The sequence below is a fragment of the Lemur catta genome, chromosome 13, assembly GCF_020740605.2.
Source record: "Lemur catta isolate mLemCat1 chromosome 13, mLemCat1.pri, whole genome shotgun sequence".
In the NCBI taxonomy this organism is placed as follows: Eukaryota; Metazoa; Chordata; class Mammalia; order Primates; family Lemuridae; genus Lemur; species Lemur catta.
The window spans coordinates 11083862-11109043 of NC_059140.1; the positions used below are offsets into that span (position 1 = coordinate 11083862).

The 25182-nt window shown below is 40.2% G+C and overlaps 1 protein-coding gene across 1 annotated transcript in view; it reads left to right on the plus strand.

Moving 5' to 3' along the window:
- The window catches only part of TUBGCP3 (tubulin gamma complex associated protein 3), an 86312-nt gene that overhangs the window by 47538 nt on the left and 13592 nt on the right, over window positions 1–25182 (plus strand). Inside the window, exons 14-19 of the mRNA XM_045567660.1 lie at window positions 3484–3673; window positions 5989–6124; window positions 6962–7030; window positions 12259–12394; window positions 22388–22476; window positions 22609–22740. Of these exons, the coding sequence (XP_045423616.1) occupies window positions 3484–3673; window positions 5989–6124; window positions 6962–7030; window positions 12259–12394; window positions 22388–22476; window positions 22609–22740 (752 nt within the window). The remainder of the gene's footprint in view (window positions 1–3483; window positions 3674–5988; window positions 6125–6961; window positions 7031–12258; window positions 12395–22387; window positions 22477–22608; window positions 22741–25182) is intronic.

The window sequence follows — 25182 nt, forward strand, 5'->3', positions numbered from 1 at the left end:
TGGGGTCCATAGACCCCAGGTTATTAGTTCCTGGAATAGAGAGATGTGATCCAATACAGATTTTTGGGAAATGCCAACATTTAAGAGAAGGAAGAAGAGCCAGGAGAGCAGTTGTGTTGTTAGAGTTTTGACCATTTTCTAGTGCCTAGAGAGGATGACCCACAGGAGAGGCACGAGATGTGCCCAAGGGGTCAGGCGCCCCATATGCCTGGAGTAGAGGAGGCTCTCTATGGAGGCCACCACCTCCATTCAGTTGCTGCTGCTGCCATCTGCTGCTGCTATGCTGTTATATTACTGCTAATACTAGTGCCAACTGCTGCTACTGCTATGCTGTTATATTACTGCTACTACTACTGCCAACTGCTGCTGCTGCTATGCTATTATACTACTGCTACTACTACTGCCAACTGCATTTGCTGCTATGCTATTATATTACTGCTAATACTACTGCCAACTGCTGCTGCTGCTATGCCATTATACTACTGCTAATACTACTTCCAGTTGCTGCTACTGCTATGCCGTTACACTACTGCTAATACTATTGTCAACTGCTGCTGCTGGTATGTTGTTACACTACTGTTAATACTACTGCCAGCTGCTGCTGCTGCTATGCTATTATACTACTGCTAATACTACTGCCAACTGCTGCTGCTGCTGTGCTATTATACTACTGCCAGCTGCATCTGCTGCAATGCTATTATACTGCTAATACTACTGCCAACTGCATCTGCTGCCATGCTATTATACTACTGCCAATTGCTGCTGCTGCTATGCTATTATACTACTGCCAATTGCTGCTGCTGCTATGCTATTATACTACTGCTAATACTACTGCCAACTGCTTCTGCTGCTATGCCATTATACTACTGCTAATACTACTTCCAATTGCTGCTACTGCTATGCCATTACACTACTGCTAATACTACTGCCAACTGCTTCTGCTGCTATGCTCTTATACTGCTGATACTACTGCCAACTGCATCTGCTGCTATGCTATTATAGTACTACTAATACTACTGCCAGTTGCTGCTGCTGCTATGCTATTATACTACTGCTAATACTACTGCCAACTGCATCTGCTGCTATGCTATTATGCTGCTAATACTACTGCCAGCTGCATCTGCTGCTATGCTATTATACTACTGCTAATACTACTGCCAGCTGCTGCTGCCACTATGCTGTTATACTACTGCTGATACTACTGCCAACTGGTGCTACTGCTATGCTATTATACTACTGCTAATACTACTGCCAGCTGCTGCTGCCACTATGCTGTTACACTACTGCTGATACTACTGCCAACTGCATCTGCTGCCATGCTATTATACTACTGCTGATACTACTGCCAGCTGCTGCTGCTGCTATGCTGTTAAACTACTTCTAATATTAATACCATGGGCAACTGCATTTGCTGCTATGCTATTATACTAGTGCTAATACTACTGCCAGCTGCTGCTGCTGCTATGCTATTATACTACTGCTAATACTATTGTCAATTGCCGCTGCTGTGCTATTATACTGCTGCTAGTACTACTGCTTACTGAATCTGCTGCTGTGCTATTATACTACTGCTAATGCTACTGCCAGCTGTTGCTGCTGCTGGAATGCTAATATTATGCTACTGCTAATACTACTGCCAACTGCTGCTGTCCTGTTATACTCCTGCTACTGGTGTTGCTGCAGTCAGCCCTCTGTGTCCACCGGTTCTGTTTCTGCAGATTAAACCAACTGCAGATAAAAAAATATATATGTAAGAGAATAACAATACAACAATAAAAATAATACAAATGAAAAATACGATGTAGCAACTATTTACGTAGCATTTACATTGTAGTAAGTATTATAGGTAATCTAGAGATTACTTATACGGGAGGGTGTGCATAGGTAGTGTGCAAACACTAGGCCACTTTACATGAGGGACTTGAGCACCCCTGGATTTCAGTGTCCACAGGGGATGACTACATGCTGCTGCCTCTGCTCCCCAGTGATGGTGGCTCCTGCCGTCCCCTTCCTCCTGTCCAAAGCTCGCAAGGTCTGTGGAGAACATGCTTTCTGCTGCTGAGTTTATAGTGTAGTTTGGAAAATAAAAGACATAAATCCTAAAAGACTAAGAATAATACAAAAACAATGGAAAGTATCAAATTTAGATTTATTTGTGAAAAAATTATGAAGGTTTAAAAGTTAGAATAAAGAAGAAAGAAAAATTTAAAAACTGTAGCACAGAATATGCCTAAACTATTAAGGATCAAAGAGCTCTATGAGGAAGCTCTGGATTTCATGTCTTGATATACTGCTTTAGGCTACAATTGGTTAGTATTTATTTAAACATTTTCTTTGGAATGGAGATCTTTAATGACTCAAACAAGGGTACAGTAAAAGCATTTCTGGGGAAAAATACTTACATTTTAAAAAATACATATATCAACAGAAATATAACCGCCCACTCTTAAAATATGATCCTGGTGAGCTCATCGAGGGGCGCCATGCTGTGCTGCGTCGGCAGGCCTCACTCTTCCTCAGAAAACTGCACCTTCACTGGGGACATCTGAGTGTTCCCATACAGATGTGGAATTGGAGTAACAGCAGTGCTAAAATAGGCTTAAGTGATCTCTTATTCTGAACGGCAAACAAAAGTATTTTAAAGTCTGGTATTTTCAAACTGGGTTAACTCGGGTAGTGGAAAGAGATGTAAATTCCGTGTCAGAAGGCAACCGCCTTCTTGTTCTTGCTTACGCTTAGCAAGGATTCTGTCTTTTTCACTTTTAGATTGTTCTTCAACATGGGGATTGTGTCTAGCTTGAGTGTTACTGTGGTTTTTAATGGAATTGAATATTTAGATACATTTAATACGTAGGATTGTGCTATATAGATGTAAATTAGCACCATAAAGGGCTCTATTTATATAGTCTCCTCGTGCTATTTCTGTTCAGTAGAAAGTGATAGAAACACTTTTTCTTGTGTTACTGCTTAGAGTTAGCCTTCTTTATTGGTGACAGACTGATGTTGTCCCCTAGACAACCTCTGGCGATCCCTAGAGTCAGTGCCAGGGAATGCACGATAACAATACCTGACTCTTACCGAGTTGTACAGTTCATGAAGCTCATCCACATGTGCTGTTGGTCTTTATAGCAATGTACGAAAATGTCTTGTGGGTGTGTACAGGTGACTCCACACTGACACTGTTACTGAAGTGTTTTAGTGACAGTGTAGAAACTGATCCTTGAGATCACGAGCAAAGCTGTTCCAGTCCCTGTTGCGAATGCGATTGTAGACATCTGCTGTGAACCCCGCTGCACAGAGCGTCTTCAGCTTCGTGATTTTCTTGGGTGTGCCTTCGCGGCCCGTGCAGCTGCCTGTGGCTGGTTCATCTGTCCCTGATGCCACAGACGGGCTGGCACTGACTGTGCATGTGTGTCTTCAGTGTTCCTTTGTGAATATGCAAGTTATGCACATATGTGTGCTTTTCCTTCTTGTTCTTTACAGCTGCAGACTTATTCACAGACTTAGAAAATGCGTTTCAGGGGAAAATTGATGCTGCTTATTTTGAGACGAGCAAATATCTACTGGATGTTCTCAATAAAAAATACAGCTTGCTGGACCACATGCAGGCAATGAGGCGGTACTTGCTTCTTGGTCAAGGAGACTTTATAAGGCACTTAATGGATTTGCTAAAGTAAGAAACTGTAACTATATTTTGATTTTTATAAATATATAGCATATATAACATGATAAAGAGTTTTAAGAGTTTTGTTTGAAAGAGTAAGTGACATTAGAGGAAACTGAATTCTAAAATAAAATCTGAAAAGATATGATTATAAAATTGTCAAGAGTTAAAGTCCCTGGTTATCAGCAGAGCATCATAGTCTTGTACTGTGATTTATGCATAAGAGAAACTTGTGTTTCTTACTGAAACTATGACACTTACAGTCTTTAAGTACAAGGAGTTCATGGTGTAATCACAATTAGCTTCAGCTTCAGTTTGAAATTAATCTGAAAATAAAATGTATATTTTAATCAAACTTTGAGCTCCATATTTTTTAGTTAATGTTGTTTGATGTAAAAACAGAACAAAACTACTACCTTTTTCATTTTGCTTTCTGACATTTCTCGTAGCATCTTCCCTTCCAGAATTAAACATGTGTCCTTCCCCTCCATTCACAGAAACAGATGGTTTTGGACCAGAGCCTGTTTGCCTCTGGCTTTAGAAACAGTCCAGACCTCAGGGTGCATGCCAGGGCTCCCAGGCAGTGCTGGCAAGTGAGCCCAGCCATGGCATGGGCCTACTGATTTTCACTCAGGCATTTATAAGAATGGAAACTGATTATTTTTTGATGTTCTCTGGAGGGACACTTAAAATAAGTTAAATGTGCCTTTAAGACACAAAATAGAATTTACCTTTAAATACCACCTGTGCAAATCAAGCAGTTGTTTTAGGCCTTTGGTCCTCAAACTGGAGTGTGCATCAGACTCCTCAGACAGCTGCAGTGGATCGCTGGGCCTATGCCAAAGTCTGATCCAACAGACCTGGGGGACCTCAGGAATGGACATTTCTGGCCAGTTCCCAAGTAATGGCCATGCTGCTTGTGGGCGCCTATGCTTTGAGAACTACTGTTTTGGACACACAAGCTCTTACAGTCCTGTCTCCTAACTGATATCAGTCTTTAGTACAAGAAATAATTTAGTTTTTGAGGGACACCTAGCAACAGCTGACCTGCCAGGTGCTCCTGGTTTGAGGAATCTGCTCTGTAAGCAAGGAAGGGTCCTCTAGTGATGAAGTCCTAGTTGCAAGCTCACTACCTGTTTGAAGTATGAGTGAGTGGTGAAACCCTTTAAAGGGGAGACTTTCCCTGAATGTCCTATGATATGAGTGTGAGTGGGTACGGGGTGTGGAAGCCAGTGCAGTTGGAGGGGACCAGGCCAGCATCACAGGTCACACCGTGTTTGTCCTGTGCCAAGCTTTAATATTTAAAGTCTCATTCGTGCTATTAAGTGAAACATTGTGTTCTAAGTTTCTAGTTTTTAAAAAGGACATACCATCAGTGTGTCTCCAGCTGGCCCCAGTTTGATTTGAGCGCAGTTGACGTTACCTTTTTCTTTTTTACTTCATCTTCTGCCTGGCATTTCACGGTTTATACGTACCCCTGAAGATGGTTGGCTGTTCTTCACTTGGTCAGCTCTTGATCAGAGAAATGTTAGCTTCATATTGACAAAAGCAGATAGCACTAACCCCCCCAAGAAATGTTTGCTGATGATGCAGTGGTTCTTGGCCCTTTAGAATCATGCCATCCATGTATCTGATTGTTTTGATTGAGTGGAGACCTCTCCTCTCATTGAGTCTATGTAGGAAATTATAATAATTCATGCTACTCATAGGCTAGTCTGAAGTTTGAAAAATTTATTTGTTGACATGTATAGCACAACATAGTACATTCAACTTAAGCTGAATGAATATAACATATTTTTTTTTAGAGACAGAGTCTTACTCTGGGCCCCAGGCTGGAGTGCGGTGGTGCAATCATAGCTCACTGCAGCCGAGAACTCCTGGGCTCAAGCAACTCACCTACCTCAGCCTCCCAAGTAGCTGGGACTATAGGTGGTGTCACCATGCTCAGCTAATTTTTTAAAAATTTTTTGTAGAGATGGGGCCTCACCATTTTGCTCAGGCTGGTCTCGAACTCCTGGTCTCAAGCAACCCTCCTGACTGGGCCTCTCAAAGGGCTGGGATTACAGGCATGAGTTACTGCGCCCAGCCAAAATCAATGATTTTGAGATCTTAAAGAAATGTTTTACTCTCCAAAATAATTGGTAAACCCTATTTGCAGTTAACACCGTGCATCATTTGTCATCGCATTTTACCACATTATTGCATTGGTCCCATTTGCCTTTTTAGTTTTTACAATTTGAACTCTAACTTTTTGTAATTGATAAGTTTTTTAAACATTCAGTAAGAACTGAAATAACATTTTAATTTTTAAAAAATTTGTTAAGACCAGAACTTGTTCGTCCAGCTACGACCTTGTATCAGCATAACTTGACCGGAATTCTCGAGACCGCCGTCAGAGCCACCAACGCGCAGTTTGACAGTCCCGAGATTCTGAGGAGGCTGGATGTGAGGCTGCTGGAGGTAGCGCCACTCCGAGTGTCGGGAACTGCCCTGCCCCGCACGGAGGACCCACTGAGCCCGAGATGTTCCGGAAAATGGACAGCCTCAGTGTGAACCCTGCTCTGCCCTTGTTCCTGGGTGGCCATGGGCAGACCTCCCTCCTGACCACTCTGGGTTTCCTTTTGCTCACCTCACGAGGGGGCACGGCGTGGGGCTGCTGGGCTTCAGTGGGATAAAACTCACAAGACCTTGACCAGTGCATGGTGGCCCGTTACAGACGCTTAGCACGTGCTTCACGTAGTAAATTTGATAGGAGACATAAGACATGATTTGTAATAATGTTTGTTCATCAGAAAATTGGTCTTTTCAGTTTCATCTTGGTAGGAGCTGACTTTTCTTAGGAGCGTGTGTATTAAAACGTGAGCACATTGCTTAGTTTTGGTGAAGAATCAGTAGCAGAACCTATTGGTTTTCTTAAAATATTGGAATGTAAGGATTTTTAGTGAGAGTTGATTTGGAACGACTTAAGAGTTTGGAATATGCTATGAGGCAGTGGGTTTTTGTTTGTCATGAGCAAATGGTGATGAATTATATTTACAGTAGTCATTCAGAAATACACCATTCATTTCCAAATATTTATTACAGAGCACCTGCCCTGTGCCCATCATTATCTAATTGCTGACAGTACAGAAGTTAACAAAAAGATGTAGTTCCCTGCTCTCATCTAGCTAAACACTCAAAACTATTAAGTAGTTTTTAAAAAGTTGGCATTATTTACTTTTTACTGCCTTTTCTTTGAGGAGTCTACAAGTTCAGCAATAAGCCTGAAGTCTTGCAATTATTTGTTTTTGCTGTTAGGTCTCTCCAGGTGACACTGGGTGGGATGTCTTCAGCCTGGATTATCATGTCGATGGACCAATTGCAACTGTAAGATCATTCTATGTAATTTTATAACATTTCAGCTATTTAGATGCTAAACATGTTTAAAATTGGCTTTCTTCTCTAAGGACTTAGAATAAAGTGATCAGTTTGACGTCTAAGATATACTCATTTAAGCCAAAATTGTGTGTGTGTGTGCTTTAAATAATTATTAATGAATGCTGAAATGCTCTATTTTTAAGAATTCTTAAAAACATTATTTGTTCTATAATAAGTTTCAGCAAGTACTTGATGAATGGATTGTTCATTTTGTTCCATTATCCTTAGACTATAGCAACTAATTTAGGATAAAGTATATTTTAGGGGAATCGTATTTTTACTACTAAGTAGAATTTGATGTTTAGTACTCATTTAAACTGAGGAGGAAATATAGCCATGCTGTTGTTCACAGTACTGTTATCTATGTAAAGAAAACTCTTTTTTCTATCATTACCAGATTTTAAAAGACTGACCAGGGGAGCTGTCTTTTTATGTGTCTGCAATTAAATGTCTCTTTTTTAGGGTTCATTTTTTCTTTATTCAGACTTGAATAAATTCTCATTGTCTAAGATAGCTCTTTGAACTTACTTCATGGTTTTTATATCTGAAGTACTGAAGAAGGACATTGCATTTAAGTACTGGGAAGAATGTTTTGTTAAGAAGTAATACAGTGTGGCTCTAAAGTTTCTCCTTGGGGGTTCTTGCAGAGTCCAGCTGCAGGGCTGTCCCCTCCTCTCAGGGTGCACAGCATATCCCCTGCCAGAATATTTCCATCAAAGCCATACTCACCTTCTCACCCTGTAGGATTAACAGATTTGCCACTGACGGATGTGCCTCTCCTGTCTACTTTGAAATGGAAGCTGCTGGTGCAGTTTTCTTTTTACACATAAATTCCCAACATTTAATCTTTACTAGATCAAAGCTACTATATTTTAAATACATAAGTGCTCTTAAATTTAATTTTTTGTCATATTCAAAGGAGCTTTTTTTCCTTTGGCTCATATCCTAAACAGTTTAAAACAGTTATAATGCACAAAACAGTGTGATATTGTAACAAATTATTTAAAATTTCATGTTACCTGCCTTGTTCATTTATATACATTCCATATTATTTTCATAGCATAAAAGATACCATAGTAAATGTAATTGCATCAATTATTTCACAAAGTATGAGTGCCTTGACAGATAGGTAAACTGAGCACAGTCTTAATATATGTTACTTATTTTACAATAGTGCACATCTTATTAAAAGTGTCAAGGTTGTACATTGCATGCTGTATACATAAACAGCTGATCTTGCAATATTGTTAATGTTTTAGATTTTTGAAAGCTCTGGTTTAGTAGAAGGACTGAAGGAAAGAAGTTTTTATCAGATGTATTTTAAAAAGCAAACCTGTGATAGGTCCCTAGCCATGGCAAATAGATGTCAGTTTGTGTGCCAACTCAAGCGGGCTGGGGGCGGCAGCCTGGGGTGCTCAGCTTGAGCAAGAGGAGCAGGTCCTTCTGTGGAGTAGCAGGATCTGCCTGGGCCATAGTGTGGGAAACAAGCTCATGTGCATCTGGTATTTGCCGTTCCAGTTCTGGGGTTAGCTTATATCCTGGGGTTAGTATATTTTTGACTCAATTGCCATATGTGTAGTCATATTTCACAATTAAAAGTGTTCACACTAATGTTAGTAATTAGAATAATTATCAGATTAATTTGTACTTATATGTAAAAGTTATTAGAAAGATAAAAAGAGGATTATTATATTTTTAAAAAGCAGTTTAAGAGTTAGAGTTTGGAGAAAAATGTGTTTTCTGCTTTTTCTGTTAAATTTAATTTACTTTATTACCACTATTTCCTTTCTGTTCTCATTAATTGAGGTTGTCATTTTTGTACAGAATTTAATTATAATGGGTACATATCTTATAATAATTATATAATTATATCTTATAACTGCATAATTTTAGCTTTATACTGATTCTGTGATATACAGTATCAGTGAAACTTTTGTACAGGTCCAATTTGGAAAATTAATCTGGGAAATTTAAAACTTAGATTACTCAAATAAAAATATATTAGCTAGGTATAGTTCATAAACATTTAAAATATTTTTGGTTTATCATATTTTTGATAATCTTCAACTATTTGGATAAAATCAGTAATTTTATCCAAAATTTTAGTATGGTTAGGTCATTTAGTGTTGGCTATAACCAAATATGCTCTTATTTTTTGCTTTAAGGGTTTAAGGTCATGAAATTATAATATGTGGTAAGATAGCCTAATATTAGGTGAAGAAGGATATGGAAATATTATCTTTAATATTTTCATTTTGACAATAGGCAGGATAAAAATCTATTTACTTCTGTTATTTTCAGTGATTAGTTTTAGATAAAATGTCAGAAGCCTATTTGTTTAATTTCTCTGAACTTTATAGTAAGCGATGAACTGAAAGACTGCATAAGCGATGAAATGAAAATGTGGATGATGTTTTCCTCTATAAATTAGTAGAATGTGACTGTCTTCCTCTTAAAGAGTTAATATTCTTGAAGAATTGTGATTAAAACGAATTTTAAAACTCAAATTATTTTAAATGTGCCATGAGAGCATGATACTTAAAGGACCCCTATAACATATCCTTTGATTATTGAAGAATCCTTTAATTTATTCATAAAATTAGTTAAATTAGTCATCCTTAATTTCTATAATTGCAAGAATGTTAATAGTGTGGGCAGCACAGCAAAATGGATAACCTCCAAAACATTCATATTTGATTTTGGAGTACCTTCAAAGCAGTTTCTAATCACTCCTGTTTAGATGTTTAATTATCAGTCAGTGTTGAGCACCTACCAGATATTGGCACAAAAAGACATACAGAAGAATAAATATTAGGTCATTAAAAATGAAATGTCCAATTTTGAATCGAAAATTGAGTTTATTGAATCAAAGTATGTGCCTAAACTGTCGACAGAGTTTTGCCATCTTAACTTGTAGCTTGTTTATGCCAGCAGCGAAGAAGCCTAGAGAGTGAGTGACGATGAAATCGTGAAAGGCGTTTTCCACAGCTTGTTGAGAATTAAATATTTTTCCTTTCAAGAAGTGGTCCAAAGCCTGGAAGAAGCAGTAGTCAGCTGGTGCAAGGTCTGGTGAATATGATGGATGACAGAGAGTTTCCAAGTCCAGCCTTTGTAGTTTGAGCAGCAGTGTTGTTTATGCAACATGTAGTTGAGCATTGTCTTGCAAGAGGGTTGGCCTGTCTCTATTGGCCAATCTTGGCTGCTTAATTACAAGCATCCTTATCACTTCATCCAATTAGTTTCAGCAGACTTCTGCTGTAATCAACTGACCAGTTTTCATGAAGCTCTGGGGATGATACGAGGACTGGACCACCAGACAGACACCATTAGCTGTTTTTGATGAATGTGCGGTTTTGGACTGTGTTTCGACACTTAATCTTTATCCAACCATTGTGCCAAAAGCTTGGGATTGTCAAAAAGAATCCATTTTTCATCACATATAACAATACAGTGTAAAAATAGTTAGCCTTTATGTTGTGACAGCAAAGAAAAACAAGCTTCAGGACGATTTCTCTTCTGATGCCTGGTTAATGCATGCGGAACTCATCTATCCAGCTTCTTTTTAGATTGACCGTTGGTTTCAAATGGTCCAATGTTGTTGGAATAGTAACGTCAAACCTTCCTGCTAATTCATGCATCGGCTGAGATGGATTCACTTCCACTACAGCTTTCAGCTCATCATTATCCACCTTGGTCTCAGGTCGTCCACGTGGCTCATGTTCAAGATTAAAATCGTCAGAACAGAACTTCTCAAACCATCAGTGTACTGTGTTCATTAGCCTCATCCTTTGCAAACACCTCATTGATATTTCAAGCTGTCTGTGCTGCATTGGTTTCACAAGGGAACTCCTATTTGAAAATAACATGAATTTTTGACTTATTTGGGGTTTCACAAAAATTGCTCTAAAATAAAATTTGAAAGATAAACCACAAGCCAAACTGTGTGTATGAAAGACTGAGGATGTACCTTCACAATAAAAATAAAACTAGAAGTGTCAAAGTGAAATGTCAAAGATATCAACTGTCAAACTTAGTACTTAAGGAAATCGGACATTTCATACTTAATAACTTAATAGTTCTTGCTAACAAGCAAGAAATGCAAGGATATAAGAAATAAAATAAGATAAAGAAGTATATTAATATAATCAATTGCTAAATTTGCAAGGATCAAGCAATAAATGTTATAAGTGCCTGAAGAAGAGAGAAATCGGTGAGAGTTTGTCCTTGAGGGATGGACAAGATTGAATATGGTGCCATATGAGAGGAACATTTGGCATGAACTTGGTCCAAAAACTTGAGTGAGCAAGGCTGTGTCCAGGGAGTGAGAGAAAGGCTTTGTGCAGGTAGAGTAGGTGCTCGTTGGTGCCTGGCCTTGTCCTACTGCTGAGGACGTGGCCCTGCCCACATGGTGGGTCTCCGGTCCCATGTGATACTGCAGGGAATTCTCTGCCCCAGTTGAGCAGTAAAGGGTAACACGTGCCCAGTGTCTGTGCTGCACAGGTTGTGTCAGAAATGTGTTGTCTGCAGTTAACAGAAAACCCTGTGTGCATGGGATATACTTATCCTAAAAAATTACTAATGGTTTAACCGGGCATCCTGTATTTTTATTTTATGACCCTGGCCGCTGTAGGGGGTGGCATGGAAGGAAGGCCTCGCACACTCCCTACCACGTTGTCTTGTCCTCCCTCTGCTTGCGAAACCGTGTGTGCGCACTGCAGTGGGGCATTCAGAATCTCTAAGTAAATACATGAAGATAGCCTGAAGGACTTTTCCACGAGCCTCACCAGCCTTAGGAGCTGTTGTTTCAGAGGGAAGTGGCCCCTGTCTCCCATGTCCCTCAGGTGGGCTGTGGAGTGGCAGTTAGTAGTCTGTATTTTAGACTAGGTTTAGACTTAGGCTTAAAATCCTGGTAAGCCATTTATTAGCTGTGTAACCCTAGGCTCTGCCCTCATCTGCACAACTAGTATAAAACACCTCCCTTCTATCACTGTGGGTTTGCTTGGCATGCAAGTGATCAGTGTAGTTGTTACATTATAATACTTGGCTAAAATATACCTTTTTTTTTTTTTTTAAAGATTGAGCCTTGTAGAAGGTGGAGGATTCCCATGCATGAGGCTTGTAGAAGGTGGAGGATTCCCATGCATGGAATACTATGAGCCTGTCTTTTGTTCCTTCAGGTGTTCACTCGAGAGTGCATGAGCCACTACCTGAGGGTGTTCAACTTCCTCTGGAGGGCGAAGCGCATGGAGTACATCCTTACCGACATACGGAAGGGGCACATGTGCAACGCGAAGCTCCTGAGGAGCGTGCCAGGTAACCTGCCAGCATGGTTTCTAGCAGCTCGGCAGGAGCTAAAGTTTCTGAATTGAGCGTGATCTGCCGTTTTGCTTTCGGATGTGGTTGCTGGGGCAGCAGGCCTGACCCATGAGCCTGGCCTGCTCTTTTTGCTTCGGTACAGATCAGGAGAAAGAATTGAGTCAAACTAGATTTTTTTTTTAGATCATGAAGTTTCTTTAAACATCGTGTTTTTTATTCACTCGTGTTCATATGTATAGTTTAGTTTTTTTGAATTGCCAATTTTTGAGGAAAGGAAACCACTTAATAAATCAATGGCTCATTTAAGACTTCACCTAGTGTTTTAATTAAATTTGAGAATTTCTTTAATGTTTTGCTATGTTCATAAACCAGGATATGGAAATACATTATTTTATAATTTAAACTATAGTAAAAATGCTCAGGTGTAAGATAGTCAAGATTATTTTAATGTTATAAATATTGAATGACTTCAATTATGAGTAATTTTGAAATTTTATATTGAACTTGATTTGGTCAAAACCTTTGAGAAAGCGTTTCTATCAATATGTCTCTAAAGAAGAACTAAACTGTATATGTCCTTAATCCTTTGATTGGTGAAAAATATTAAAAATAAAAAAGGAGTAATTGTTTGAGGAAAGGAGTTCATGATTTCTACTTCTTTACTAGGTAGAAGGCTGATCTTTGACCAGCCACTGGAGTGGGAAGGTGTAAGATTTCATCACACTACTCAGAATGGTGCATAATTTAAAACTTCTGAATTTCTGGAATTTTCCATTTAATATATTTGGACTGTTGGCCGTGGGTCACTGAAACTGCAGAGAGAGAAATGTGGATAAGAGGGAGCTACTGTGTTTCTTCTTTGAGGAATTGTTTTTTGCCCATGTTTCTTTTGGGGTCTTGGTGTTTTTTGCCTTTATTTCATAAAGAAGTATTTTTAAAGCTGTTCATTGATCAAGCAACTTCATGAGCAGAAATCAACTAGCTAGTCTTCTAATACAGCCCGTTAGAAATGTCCTACCAACCATAAACCTGAGGCAAAAACACAGACAGATCCCATGAGATGCTCCTGTACACAGTCTTTGGAGGTCCTCTCCCTGCGCAGTACGTAAGGGACAGTTAGTCTTACTTAGAGTGTCAGCAGTGATCACCCCAGGCAGCACTTTAATAATATTCATCAAAATCAGAACTTGCTCCATTGTGTGGAGTAAGTAGTGACACATGAAAGTGATTTGCTTGGGACAAGAGTCTTTGGAATTGGCCTGCCAGGAGCATGGTGCTCATTTCTGCTGTCAGACTTGTCTCGTACCTTTGCCAACCCTGGACAGCAGCAAGTTTTTAATATATATTTGCCATTCAGCTGTATAAAACACAATGGTTAGTGCTGAAATAGTTTGTTAGACTCAATTAACCTAAAAAATATTGCTACTACTGGCAACTAAATTTACATTTCAACTAACATTTCACAAAATGAAATAAACAAATGTAGATAAATAGAGGTAAGTGAGCCTGTATTCTTTCTCAGCCTTTGTGTGTGGTGGGGAAGGAGTGAATGGAGACTTTTTCTCCTCCCAAATTTCCTCTCTCCCCCTTTCAAAAGAATGGTATTAAAATAATACCCTTTTGGCCTTTTAGAAATAAAACAGATCTCTTATGTTCTTGAGGGAAAAGAATTGCTCCTTCAAGAAGAATCAAGATCAAATGCATAGTGAGGTCCTAACACAAATTTGATCCAGAAATATTTCCTTTAGTTTTCCTTTGGTTTTTAAGACATTCACTTATTTGTCTGAGACAAAAAATAATGTTTAGCCACTGGATTTTTAGTTGACTATAAAAACTATTCTCTGAAATAGTTGCTGATAAGAATAATGGTTAGTGGCGGTTTTTACCTTTTAACTTTACAGTAATGTAAAGTGTTTACTTTTTAACTTTACAATAATGGAACTCTTAGTTTAAAATGAAATGTAAATAATATGTTTACAATTTTAGTTGTTCACTAAACACTAAATTATTTCTTGACTAAAATAATAATAAAAAGGTACTGCTTTTCCTTCATCTTTTCAAATCCTGCTGAATGAAATGTGCTGTTGGTGAAATCGTTGTCTAAGATGACACTGTATACGTATTGAAGAGCAGTGTCTGGCCATGGAAATAGCTTTGTGAGGCCACCTCTGAAACAGTAGGTCAGTTAGAATTAGAAAGCTTTTGAAGTAGAAGGCACTTTGCAGACAGCAAATAGTCAAACCTCCTTGGTTTATATTTGGGAGTAGTCTGAGACCTGTAATATGATGTGATTGCTCCAGAGCATGTGATTAGATGTCTATGCTTATGTCTCTCAAGTGTGTTTGAAAGTAAAAATGGAAGTCTTGGAGAAAGTGGGTCAAAAATTACCTAATAAAGATAAAACTGGAGGATGAATGTGTGTCCATGAGCATTTGGGTTGGATACTGGAAGTTAGATGCTCACAGAATCCTGGGGAGCTGGCTCTAGACTGGGGGTCTGGACTTGGCTCCTTCAAGGGCTCTGCTCCCTCCTCTCACCTGAGCCGGGGTGGGGCTCAGGATGTCACTGCTGGATTGACTGTTGGCTCCAGAGCCACCCTGAGCCTGCCAGGTCTGCACCAGCAACATGGGCGTCTCAGCAAGTGCATCCGGGTGGAGGAACCTAAATCCCATCGGGCCCTGAGCTGCAGAGAGACCTGGAACGTGATGTGCACGTCCATTCTGGCCTCTGCAGTCTGGGGAGCACATCCTGGGGTGGAAGAGTGGTGAGGATGCCCTCCCTCCCCCGCCACTTCTGCTTGCCCTTCTTTCTTAATCGCTGCATTTCTCCTTCACAACACATACAGCAGAGAGGGCAGTAAACATGATAAAGACAGGATTGGCCCAAATTTGATTTTGATCCAACATATAGAAAAATAAGATAAACCGAGGTTTAACTGTTAATACTAAATTTTTTTTATTTTCCTTTTAGCCATATTATGTCACTTCTAAGATCTACATTGTTTTCATGTACTAACTTCTTAGAATGTATCTTAAAATCTGCTGAGCTGCAGCTGTGGAGTGGCTGCTGCTGCCTGTGCGTGTGTGAACTTGGCAGCAGCCCCTCTTAGTGCCCTGAGCTGGGTTCTGTGTGTGGTTGGGGCTGCATTTAGTACCAGCTACGGTTGTGGTTAATGTCTTCAAAGAGGTGACACCGTGGTTCTGTACTGAAATGAAAAGTGTGTTTGCAGAAAGGCATAGAAACAGTGGTGGGGCATAAATTTGAAATTAGTGAAGCAAATAATTATTATTGAGAGAATTACCACAATTCCAGTTTTCTGCAAGAAAGGCAGGTTCACACAAGGAGCGGAGTGGTGCTCTTTGAGGGCTGGCGGGTCTGAGGGGCTCCAGCGCAGCTGGGAGGTGTCAGGGCCCTTGGAGGTGATTTGTTACCACAGGAATGTTGTTAGGACATTTGTCAATTTAATTGGCAGCTATTTTTCTTTCTTGGTGATACATACAATAATTATTCATCTTATGAATGGCATTGTTACACCCAGGGAAATGGTAACTTAAAAGATGCATTGAAGTTTTTCTCTTTAAACATTTTTTTGTGTGTATCCCGTTTTGTGTATGTGGATGAGTAAGTAGTCCTCGATGAGTGTACACATGTAAAAAGTTCTGTGCTGGACTCAAGCTTCAGGAGACTTCTTCTTCTTTTTTTTTTTTTTTTTAAATCAAGCAGTTAGTAACCAGCACAGATGCTGGGACTGTGGGCTGCATCGCCTGGTTAGTCCCTGCCCTGCCACCTGTTACCACTGCTGTGTGGCCTCAGCTGATTTCTTAGTCTTCTGTCTCAGTTTCCTCACCTCGGGGATGGGGGTGATGACAGCACTTCCTGGGGCTGTCAGGACTAAATCTGTGTGAAAATGCTGAGACTGCCACGCTGCTCGCGGTGAGCGGCAGGAGTGCACAGTCGCCGTTGTAGTGGCTTGCCTGTGGTGCAGGGAGCACCAGGGGATGGAGGGAAGAGAACCTTAAAGGTGATTCGAGATTTTGAAAACAAGACATGTCAAAATCCTGGTTCTTAACTGCAAAAAACAAGTCAGATGGGTACTTTGATAAAGTCACATTTAAATATAGTAGCATCAGTTATAAATACAGGTTGGGGTGGTTATTTTGAAACTGTGAGGAAAGTGTTCTAGGTTTTTTAAGAAGATAAGCTTGTACTTTTTAGCAGTAGTTGGCTGTTTCGGGGCCATCTCCAGATGAGCAGGTGCTTCCAGCTGAAGATGCTAAACAGCAGGGTGGGGTCCTGAAGAGCCAGGTGTTTAAGGCGGTAAGAGTAGGGGGGAGTCGTGAATGAAGAGCAGGATGTGTAAGGTGTTCAGAAGAGCAGGTGTGTAAGGTGCTCAGCGCAGCAGGGTGTGTAAGCCAGGCGTGAAGTTCTCCCAGAAGCCGTCAGGGGGCAGTGAAGAGTCACCAGTGAACCTGATTACGTGCTGTGTAAGCCAGAAGCTATAATGGTCAGTCTTAATTCTGCATGTAAAACTCTCTGGTGTTAAGCGAGCCTAGCAGGAGGTATACTTTATGTATTTATTGGACATCAGTGCCCGTGTTGCTTTGCTTTTGGGATTTTATAATTATGCAGTTATTTGTGGGTCAGCCATAAAATGAAAAACACTTATATTTTACACACGTGTTTTAAATGTATTTTCAAAATGCTGGGTAAAGAGATTGTTTTGAGCTGTGCCTTGTGAATTGAATTCATAGTCATCAGAGCCCTAGGGCAGAAGTTTAGAAATACTTATTACAGGAGTGCGATGCACACTGTCTAGGGAATGGATACGCTTGAAGCTCTGACTCGGGGTGGCGGGGGCAAGGGCAATATATGTAACCTAAACTTTTGTACTCCCATAATATGCTGAAATAAAAAAAAAAGAAAGAAATACTTATTACATGTAGTTTTTGACTAATGTGTCACTTAGAGAAGAAAAATAATTGTATTATCATGTAGATTTCAACATTTATGACATGCATCATTTTATCAGATCCATTTTCAATAGGCGATGTCCCCTTAACAGCAAACATAGGTCTCTTCATCCTCAGAGCTGTTACCTTAGAAGGATGCTGCCCTCTGTACTCATTTTAGACACAAGTAGAGGTGATGGTTGTCCTAGAAAGAAAACTGTCAGTTGGTAGTACTTTTAAGACTATAAAAGGAAAGAACACATATATTAACATTGTTGCTAAATTGACCTTAGTTATGGAAACCTTTTGAAAAAGATGTGAGTTTGTATACTTAGGGTATAGATGAATGCAGGCTGTGTGCTCTGACTTTGAGTGTCTACACCACTCATTCAGTAAATAATTATGGTGGGGCTGCTTCGTGCCACTGTTGCCGGTGTCTAGTGATGGATGTGACAAGCAGTTTATTGCCAGTTGGGCAAGATAGACATTTAAATAAGAATTTATAAGCCAGACGCTATGGCGTTCACCTGTGGTCCCAGCTGCCTGGGAGGCTGAGGTGGGAGGATCCTTGAGCCCAGGATTTGAGCCCAGCCTGGACAACACAGAGAAACCTGTCTCAAAAAAACCCCCACATACATATATAATACATACACCGATAAATTGTTTGCTATGGGAAAAGCAAGTACTGTAGGGATACAAGATGCAGCATCTGGCAGCCGTGGGTAGATTAAGGAAGGCTCCAGAGGCAGTGGCATCCAGCTGGCCTCTGGAGCGTGGGAGTAGGGGAGGGTCTCATCAGGAAGGGGAGTGTGTTCCGAGGAGCAGGGTGTGTGGCTGCAGATGTACGAGAGAGGGCCAGGCAGGGAGCAGTCTGGAAGTGCTTGCGCCGGAAGGGGGGCTGGGCAGGTGGGTGCCTTTGGATTTGGGACCTAGGGCTGAGAGTGGGGTCAGGGGTGACGAGTGTGAGGGGTGATGCTGCCCTCGTGTGCACAGCGGCTGTGGGGCTGGAGGAGCAGGTGGATTGAAAGCGGTGTGGACAGCAGCAGGAGGAGATTGAGGAGCTGGTGGGTCGTGGTGTCTTTTACCACCTCAGGGAGCATGGGAGGAGCTAGTTGGGGGAGGTGGGCACGATTCCATTTCAGATACATGTTAATTGGAGATATTTGTTAGGATATGTGTGAGGCCACTGGTTAGATTGATCTTAAACTCAAGGCAGATCTGGACTAGAGATAAAGGTTTTGGATATCCTTAGTCTAGATAGTACTTGAAGTCATGGAATGGGACGAGGTTGCCCAGAAATAAAGTGAGCAGAGGTGACTCGGAACCAGGGGGACCAGAGGATGTACTGAAAGGACAGGCTGGAACACTGCAGTGGTAGGCATAGCACTGGGAGGATGGGCCAATCAGATATGGCAAACACTGCAAGAATCAACTTAGGAGAAGACTCCGAAGTGCTTGTTAATAACAGGCATCTGAGGGCGACTATGGCTGGGCAGGTCCGTGGTGTGAAGCCAGCGTGGCTGTGAAGAAGAAGTGGTCAGGGCAGTGGCTGCAGAGCTGCCTGTGGAAAGGCCATCTACAGCTGATGGGGACATGGAAGTGGAGGCTGAAAGTCTTGGAGGAGGAGATGGATTCAGAGTGGCTGGGTGTGGGTGAGCCTTGGGGGCCTGTGAAGGATGCGGCAGAGCTAATGGCAGGAAGGTGAAGCAGCTCACTGCCAACAGTACCTTCCTTCCTGAGTCAGAGGGAGACACATGGAGGGGGCGGAGGGGTTCAGGCTGGAGGTCAGCGAGGCTGAGTCAGGGGGAGGCAGTGCAGGACCAGCTGGGGTGGGACATCGTGAAATTGAGGGTGGCACTCAATGTTACATGATCGTGATTTTCTTGTAGATTTTTAAAAATTTTGTGGCCATTCAATTGGATTTTCAATTCCAAATGTGACGTTAAAGAATCTAGAACATTATTCAATAGTGGAGAAATTGTACACTCAAGAAAATCAGAGCTTATAAAATAGAGTTGATAATTTAATCACGGTGTATCTACTTTCAGACTGACTTGAAGCCAGAGAAAGATTCCTGGTTTCATTAATAGGAGCTCAAAAGTGAAATGTCAGGGATGTTAGCAGAAGTTCATGATGTGCTCCTAAAATCCAACGTATTATTCAGATACTGTTGGATTGGTTGTCAGTTTGACTCCATGAGAATAGCTCTCTAGGAAACCTCAGAAATACGGACTAAAAAGAACAATACAAACTTGAGTTTTCATGGAGCTGAGCTTCTTGGATTATGTATAGAGAACTGACCTGGAACTAGAAAATGGAGAGTAGCCAAAAAAAGATTTTTATGCTTCTGTGACAAATATAGGGTCCCCCAGAGAAAGTATTGAGAGTAGCCTAATTAACATTTTTATAAGGAATACATGATGAAATCTACAGTTTTGTCAGTCATGTTAAACTTTATCTGCTAGAATTGTCAGGATGGGTGAGTATAAACTGGATAGCTGTCTGAAAAGGCTAGGAAAAAAGGGAAAAAGCAGTTGGCGTTTGCCGTATGTGCAGAGCAGTGCTCAGCACATCCCCCGAGAGGGCGGATTCAGAGACGATCTTGTTGTGAGACCTGAGTATTGTGACGCTGATTTGTAACACTAGTCAGTTTGTTTCCCAATGAAAACATCCACCAGAATTCTGTGATAAAATTAAGAAGGTAAATAAATCCCTTCCACAAATGGTATCTAAACTATTTTATATAACTTTGTTTGCTACACTAGAGAGAAATCAAGTTACATCCAATAAATATCTTGAGAACCAATATATGTGCACTCCTGCGTGCGTGTCGAATGTTGTAGGTATGCACAGGCAGTTCTTGGGGTGAGACCTCCTGGCTTCAGATTATTCATCATAGACCTGTGGCTTCTGCTGGGATGGATATTGTCCCATCATTTGAGCTCTGGGTTAAAAACCAAAGTAGATTTACAAATCATAGTTATTTCCCTTAGAAGCTTACTTAAACCATAATATAGCTAAATATCACGTAAGACAACATTTTATTATATCCTTTTACATTGAAAATTAATTTTAGTTGAAGAGGCTTTGAGTATTAGAAATCTTAGCTCCTTTTTACAGTTTTAGTAGGGAATAGTATGTTCTTTGTTCTAGGCTTTCAGATGAGCTATTGGAATGTGCACTTACCCCATTGCGGTCTGTGGACTGCTGACGTTAGGAGAGATGTTCGGGGTGTGGCACACGTAGCTGTGCTGCAGGGAGGTCCCGCAAGCCATAGGCACTGGGCAGGGGCTGCTGGGCCTCTTATGGCCTCAGAGGTGAGATTGCTCCATGTGCCTGTGGACGTTGTAACTCACTGTGTTTAACTGTCTGTGGGGTCACGTCAGGAACCCTAAGGACCCTTGGCAGAGTTTTGAACTTTGTAAGTCAGTCTTGGACATGCCTCTAGCGTATCCAGTCATAGCCATAGTGGTTGGCAAGGGAGGCGTCATGAACCTCGAGCGCATAGTGCTCAGTGATGTTCTCTGCCTGAGTGTGGCTGTGAAGGGAAGGCCCTTCTGGTCACTGTGTTGGACTCCGTTGCCACCTCCTCCGTGTTAATTGCTCAAGGGACGATGTGTCATTGCCCCTCTCGCTTTAACAAATTAATTTGACCCACCCGAAAGATGTGCATTATCCAAGTCTGTCCTCAGTTATCCCTAAATAAAAATTCTGCTTCTGCCTTGAAGACAAATTCTTTTTGTGTCTTTTGAAATTGTTTTTTTAAATATCTTATGTTATTGGCACATATTCATACCTTTCCTTTTCTCACAAAATGCTAGTATGTAGTGTATATCATCGTCCACTTTAAACTCTGGCTCTATTCTTGGAATCACCTCCCTCACCTGACCCTTCTTCTGTCTTCTAGAACTCCAGCTGCTCTCTGAGGTCCAGACACCTGGAAACTGAATAACATCCCTTCATCTTTTCTATTTTTTCTTACTGTTTTCCAGGTGTATAGCTCATGCATCTCAGACTGTACATCACATCAGGATCAGATTGTGTTGTTACTTGTGGTGTAATCTGTACGTTTGTACAGGGTTTATACAATTCACTTATGCTTGTGTATGTGTGTCCTCTGTTTAAGAATTTAAATTTTTATGAGCCTTAGAATTATATCTCCTCCTACCTCGCTTCTCTACTGACCAGGCAGTACACGGTGACCAGGACAGAGTCCCCCGGGGGCACTTAATCTTTCACTAGCAGAAAGGAGGTTTTTTTTTTTAAAAAAGTATACATCACTATTATTTTTTACATACCTCTTTACATATTCCACTTATCATTCCCTTAAGAAGAGGCAAAACTGATTTCTTGCATAACTGCATGTGTAACAAATTTATCTCCTTATCTAGGTAGCTAGTAATTGAGGGTGTTTGGAGATTCAATTTGACCTGTGTTATAAAGCCTTCTTGTAATCACCCACTGATGGCCTGGCTCTGATTTGAACAGTCACACACATTATGTAACAATATTCTGGTATAGTCTTTGAACAAGAAATTAAAAGTGTGAGCGGAGAACTGTGCTTGGTGGTGGCTCTCCAGCCTTCTGATGGTGTGTGCTCTCATGAAGGGCAGATGAAGATGCTCCTCCTCCTCACAGGTGGCAAGACCACTTTCAGTTCCTTAAAGAAAGGTCGTTTTTGTCTCCAAATTGTAAAGAAGCCATAAAATAGAGCTTAAGTTTTTTTAAGATACTGTGCTGTTATAAAATAGATTTTTATATTTAATTCTTAAATACAGTTATATTTTGTTTCATGCCATTCCTTATTAGGGCCTTATATTAGGTAAAGTAATGTAATACCACCTGACTAGATAACTAAATTCTTATTTAGCTTGAATGCCACAGAAGTTGATTATAGAGAGATTGTTTCTTGCTAAGGGGTCAAGAATTAAAGCTCATGACTTTTTAAAAAAAGGTAGATTGCAGTTAGCAAGAGGAAAAGCATCGTGCTGACGTTAAATGTCCTTCCACTTCGTGTCTGACGTCAGCTCTTCTCTCACAGAGTTCTCTGGGGTGCTGCACCAGTGTCACATTCTGGCCTCGGAGATGGTGCATTTCATCCATCAGATGCAGTATTACATCACTTTCGAGGTATTCTTTATCATCCTGTCTGTTTTGATTTAAATGGATCACGTCTTACACTTTATGTGGCATATTTTATAAAAGATACGGCACCAGGAAGAACATGACCTTGTCCAGAAGTTGCAAACCGTTTTTTCCTAGGTGCTCGAGTGTTCTTGGGATGAGCTCTGGAACAAGGTCCAGCGGGCCCAGGATCTGGACCACATCATCGCTGCACACGAGGTATTCCTGGACACCATCATCTCCCGCTGTCTGCTGGACAGCAGCTCCAGGGTAAGATTCTGACTTGCTGAGAAACAAGAAACCAAAATAATAATCTTCTTTTCTTGGGTTCCTGTGAAATGGAGAATCCTAGAAATCCCCGATGCAGCCACATTGGTAATGGTTAAGTCAATTTTATTAAAAGTTTGCAATTTCTGAAAAGAATTAGAAGGGTAGTGCTGAAACAAGAACATGCTCTGATGTAGATACAGACATAGTAGAGAATGATAATACCTATTCATTTCCTAGGGGGATAATAATATCCTATTGTGGTGTTCAAAAGAAAAAATTAACTGTGAATGATAATTTTGAATTACAGAGTTACAAAACAAAATAAACTAAGCTATACAATATGAGAACGGAACACATCGAACATATGTGAAAGTTGAGAAGAATGGTGTGAAGAAATGTAGAACCCTCTGGGTTATATTTTGATTTTCTTGGTCTGGGGATAGGGATCTTTTCTATATTTTTACCTTAAGTCAGTATGTAACTACATGAGTTAGAAACTAGATAAGAGTTAAATAAATCCTAAACATGCGCATGGCCCTAACTTTTTGCTGACATCCCTCGGGGGTCTGTGTTTTGAAAGTTACATGTTCCATGTAGCACATCTTCCTAGAGTTTTGATTTTATTTAAAGATCTAGGGCAAGAAGGAGCACATTGCTTTCTCTTGAAACAAATATATCGTGAAGTAGGGGCAAAATTTCAAGTGCATTTTTTACATTAAATTTGTGAATACACTTCAGGCTTGCAGAAGGTTGCTTCTAGCTACACTTGTACTCTCTCCAAGGGCCCCTCACCAGAAAGTGCACTGCTTTAGGGCTTTTATTTGTCTCAATTTTAGCATGGCCAAGAAGATAGATATTTTGATATGCTGAATTTCATATTAAAGAATTATCAATTATATGTGTAAAAATATTGCTGAGATCAAAAATGCTTATATAGAATGTTTTGATGTTTTATAAATATATTGAAATAAGGGCACAAAATTAATTTAAAATACTTTGAATATAATTAGTAATTTAAGAAATGTATATCTCAAAAGGTTTGAGGACCTTTTAACCTCTATTACCAAACCTAAATCAGGCTAAAATTATAGAAGGTCTCACAAATTCTGTCAGTTGCTGTTTCTTTGTTGAGTAGGTCAGCACCTCAGCCACTGTTAGGTACGTCGATGTAATGACCAACAGGACAGAGTTCTTAGACCCGTGGGCCATGGCGGGTCACGCAGTAGACAGAACAGGGCTCTGCAGGCATATAGACCGAGGGCCATCCTGCTTAATAGCTTTTGACTCCAGTGTTCTCCTGTTTTCAAAGGCCATGATATTAGTCTCTCTTCAACAGATCTGTGAGAATTAAATTACATAATCTAAATAAAATGTTTGTCATAGTGGCTGGCACATAGGGTTAGTTGCTTTTGTTTTGGCTGGCACATAGGGTTAGTTGCTTTTGTTTTTAAACAAAAGTCATCATGTGTGTGTACATTTCAGAGGTATTTACAATGACTAGATTTAATGCTTTTCAGAAAATGTTTGAACTGCTGAGGGTTATTCCTACACTGTTATCAGTCTAACAATTATGGTAAATGGCAGTCCCAGTCCATGCAACTGATGGATAAGACAGGAGTCTTAGCCCACTTACAGATAGGAAAATTCAGTGTGAAACGAGTTAAATTGTCATAGTTCATGCCTATAGAATATTTCCGCTGATATGAGCAATATCCAAGGGGGAAAATATTGCTATCTGTAGCATAATGTGCTTGTGGAAATGCAGCATATAAATGTGAGTTGGTTCCCACTAACTTCATTGAGGGAGTCATGCAGAAGGCTTCATGATTATTTCTGAAATTGCCTTTGCTTATAGTTTAACTCTTTTAATGATTTGTTTAAAATAATCACTAGAAGTTTTTTTTTATTTTAAGAAACCCACTATATAAAAGATTAAAACAATCTGTTACTGACATAAGTTATTTTATGTACAATATTTTTATTATATCACTTACCAACAAAACCAAGGCTGTTCTGATACATATAATTTTGAAGTTGGAGATTGTGGCTTGACATTGCAGGTTTGTATACACTTTAGTATTTTTGGTTTGCGCAACGTTGAGAAAAACTCTGAATTGCGTAATGACTTGGTACACACTCATGTCACCACAGAACAGCCTCTGCACATGCCCTGTGTGGATGGATTGATTGCTAACAGAGCCTTTGTCTCACACCCTTAGTGCCAAGTAAAAGTCAGTAATGTAAACTAACTGTTCCAAAGATAATAAATTGGTTTTTATTTGACTACAATAGAGAAACAAATTAGAGAAATAAATCTTTATTAAAAACAAAAAATTAAACCGTCTCTATCTTTTATTTTGCTCCTTTGTTATAAGACCTCTCCAGGAGGACAAACAACTTTCAGAATGTGTTTATTGTATCGATCACATGGTTGCCTCATGT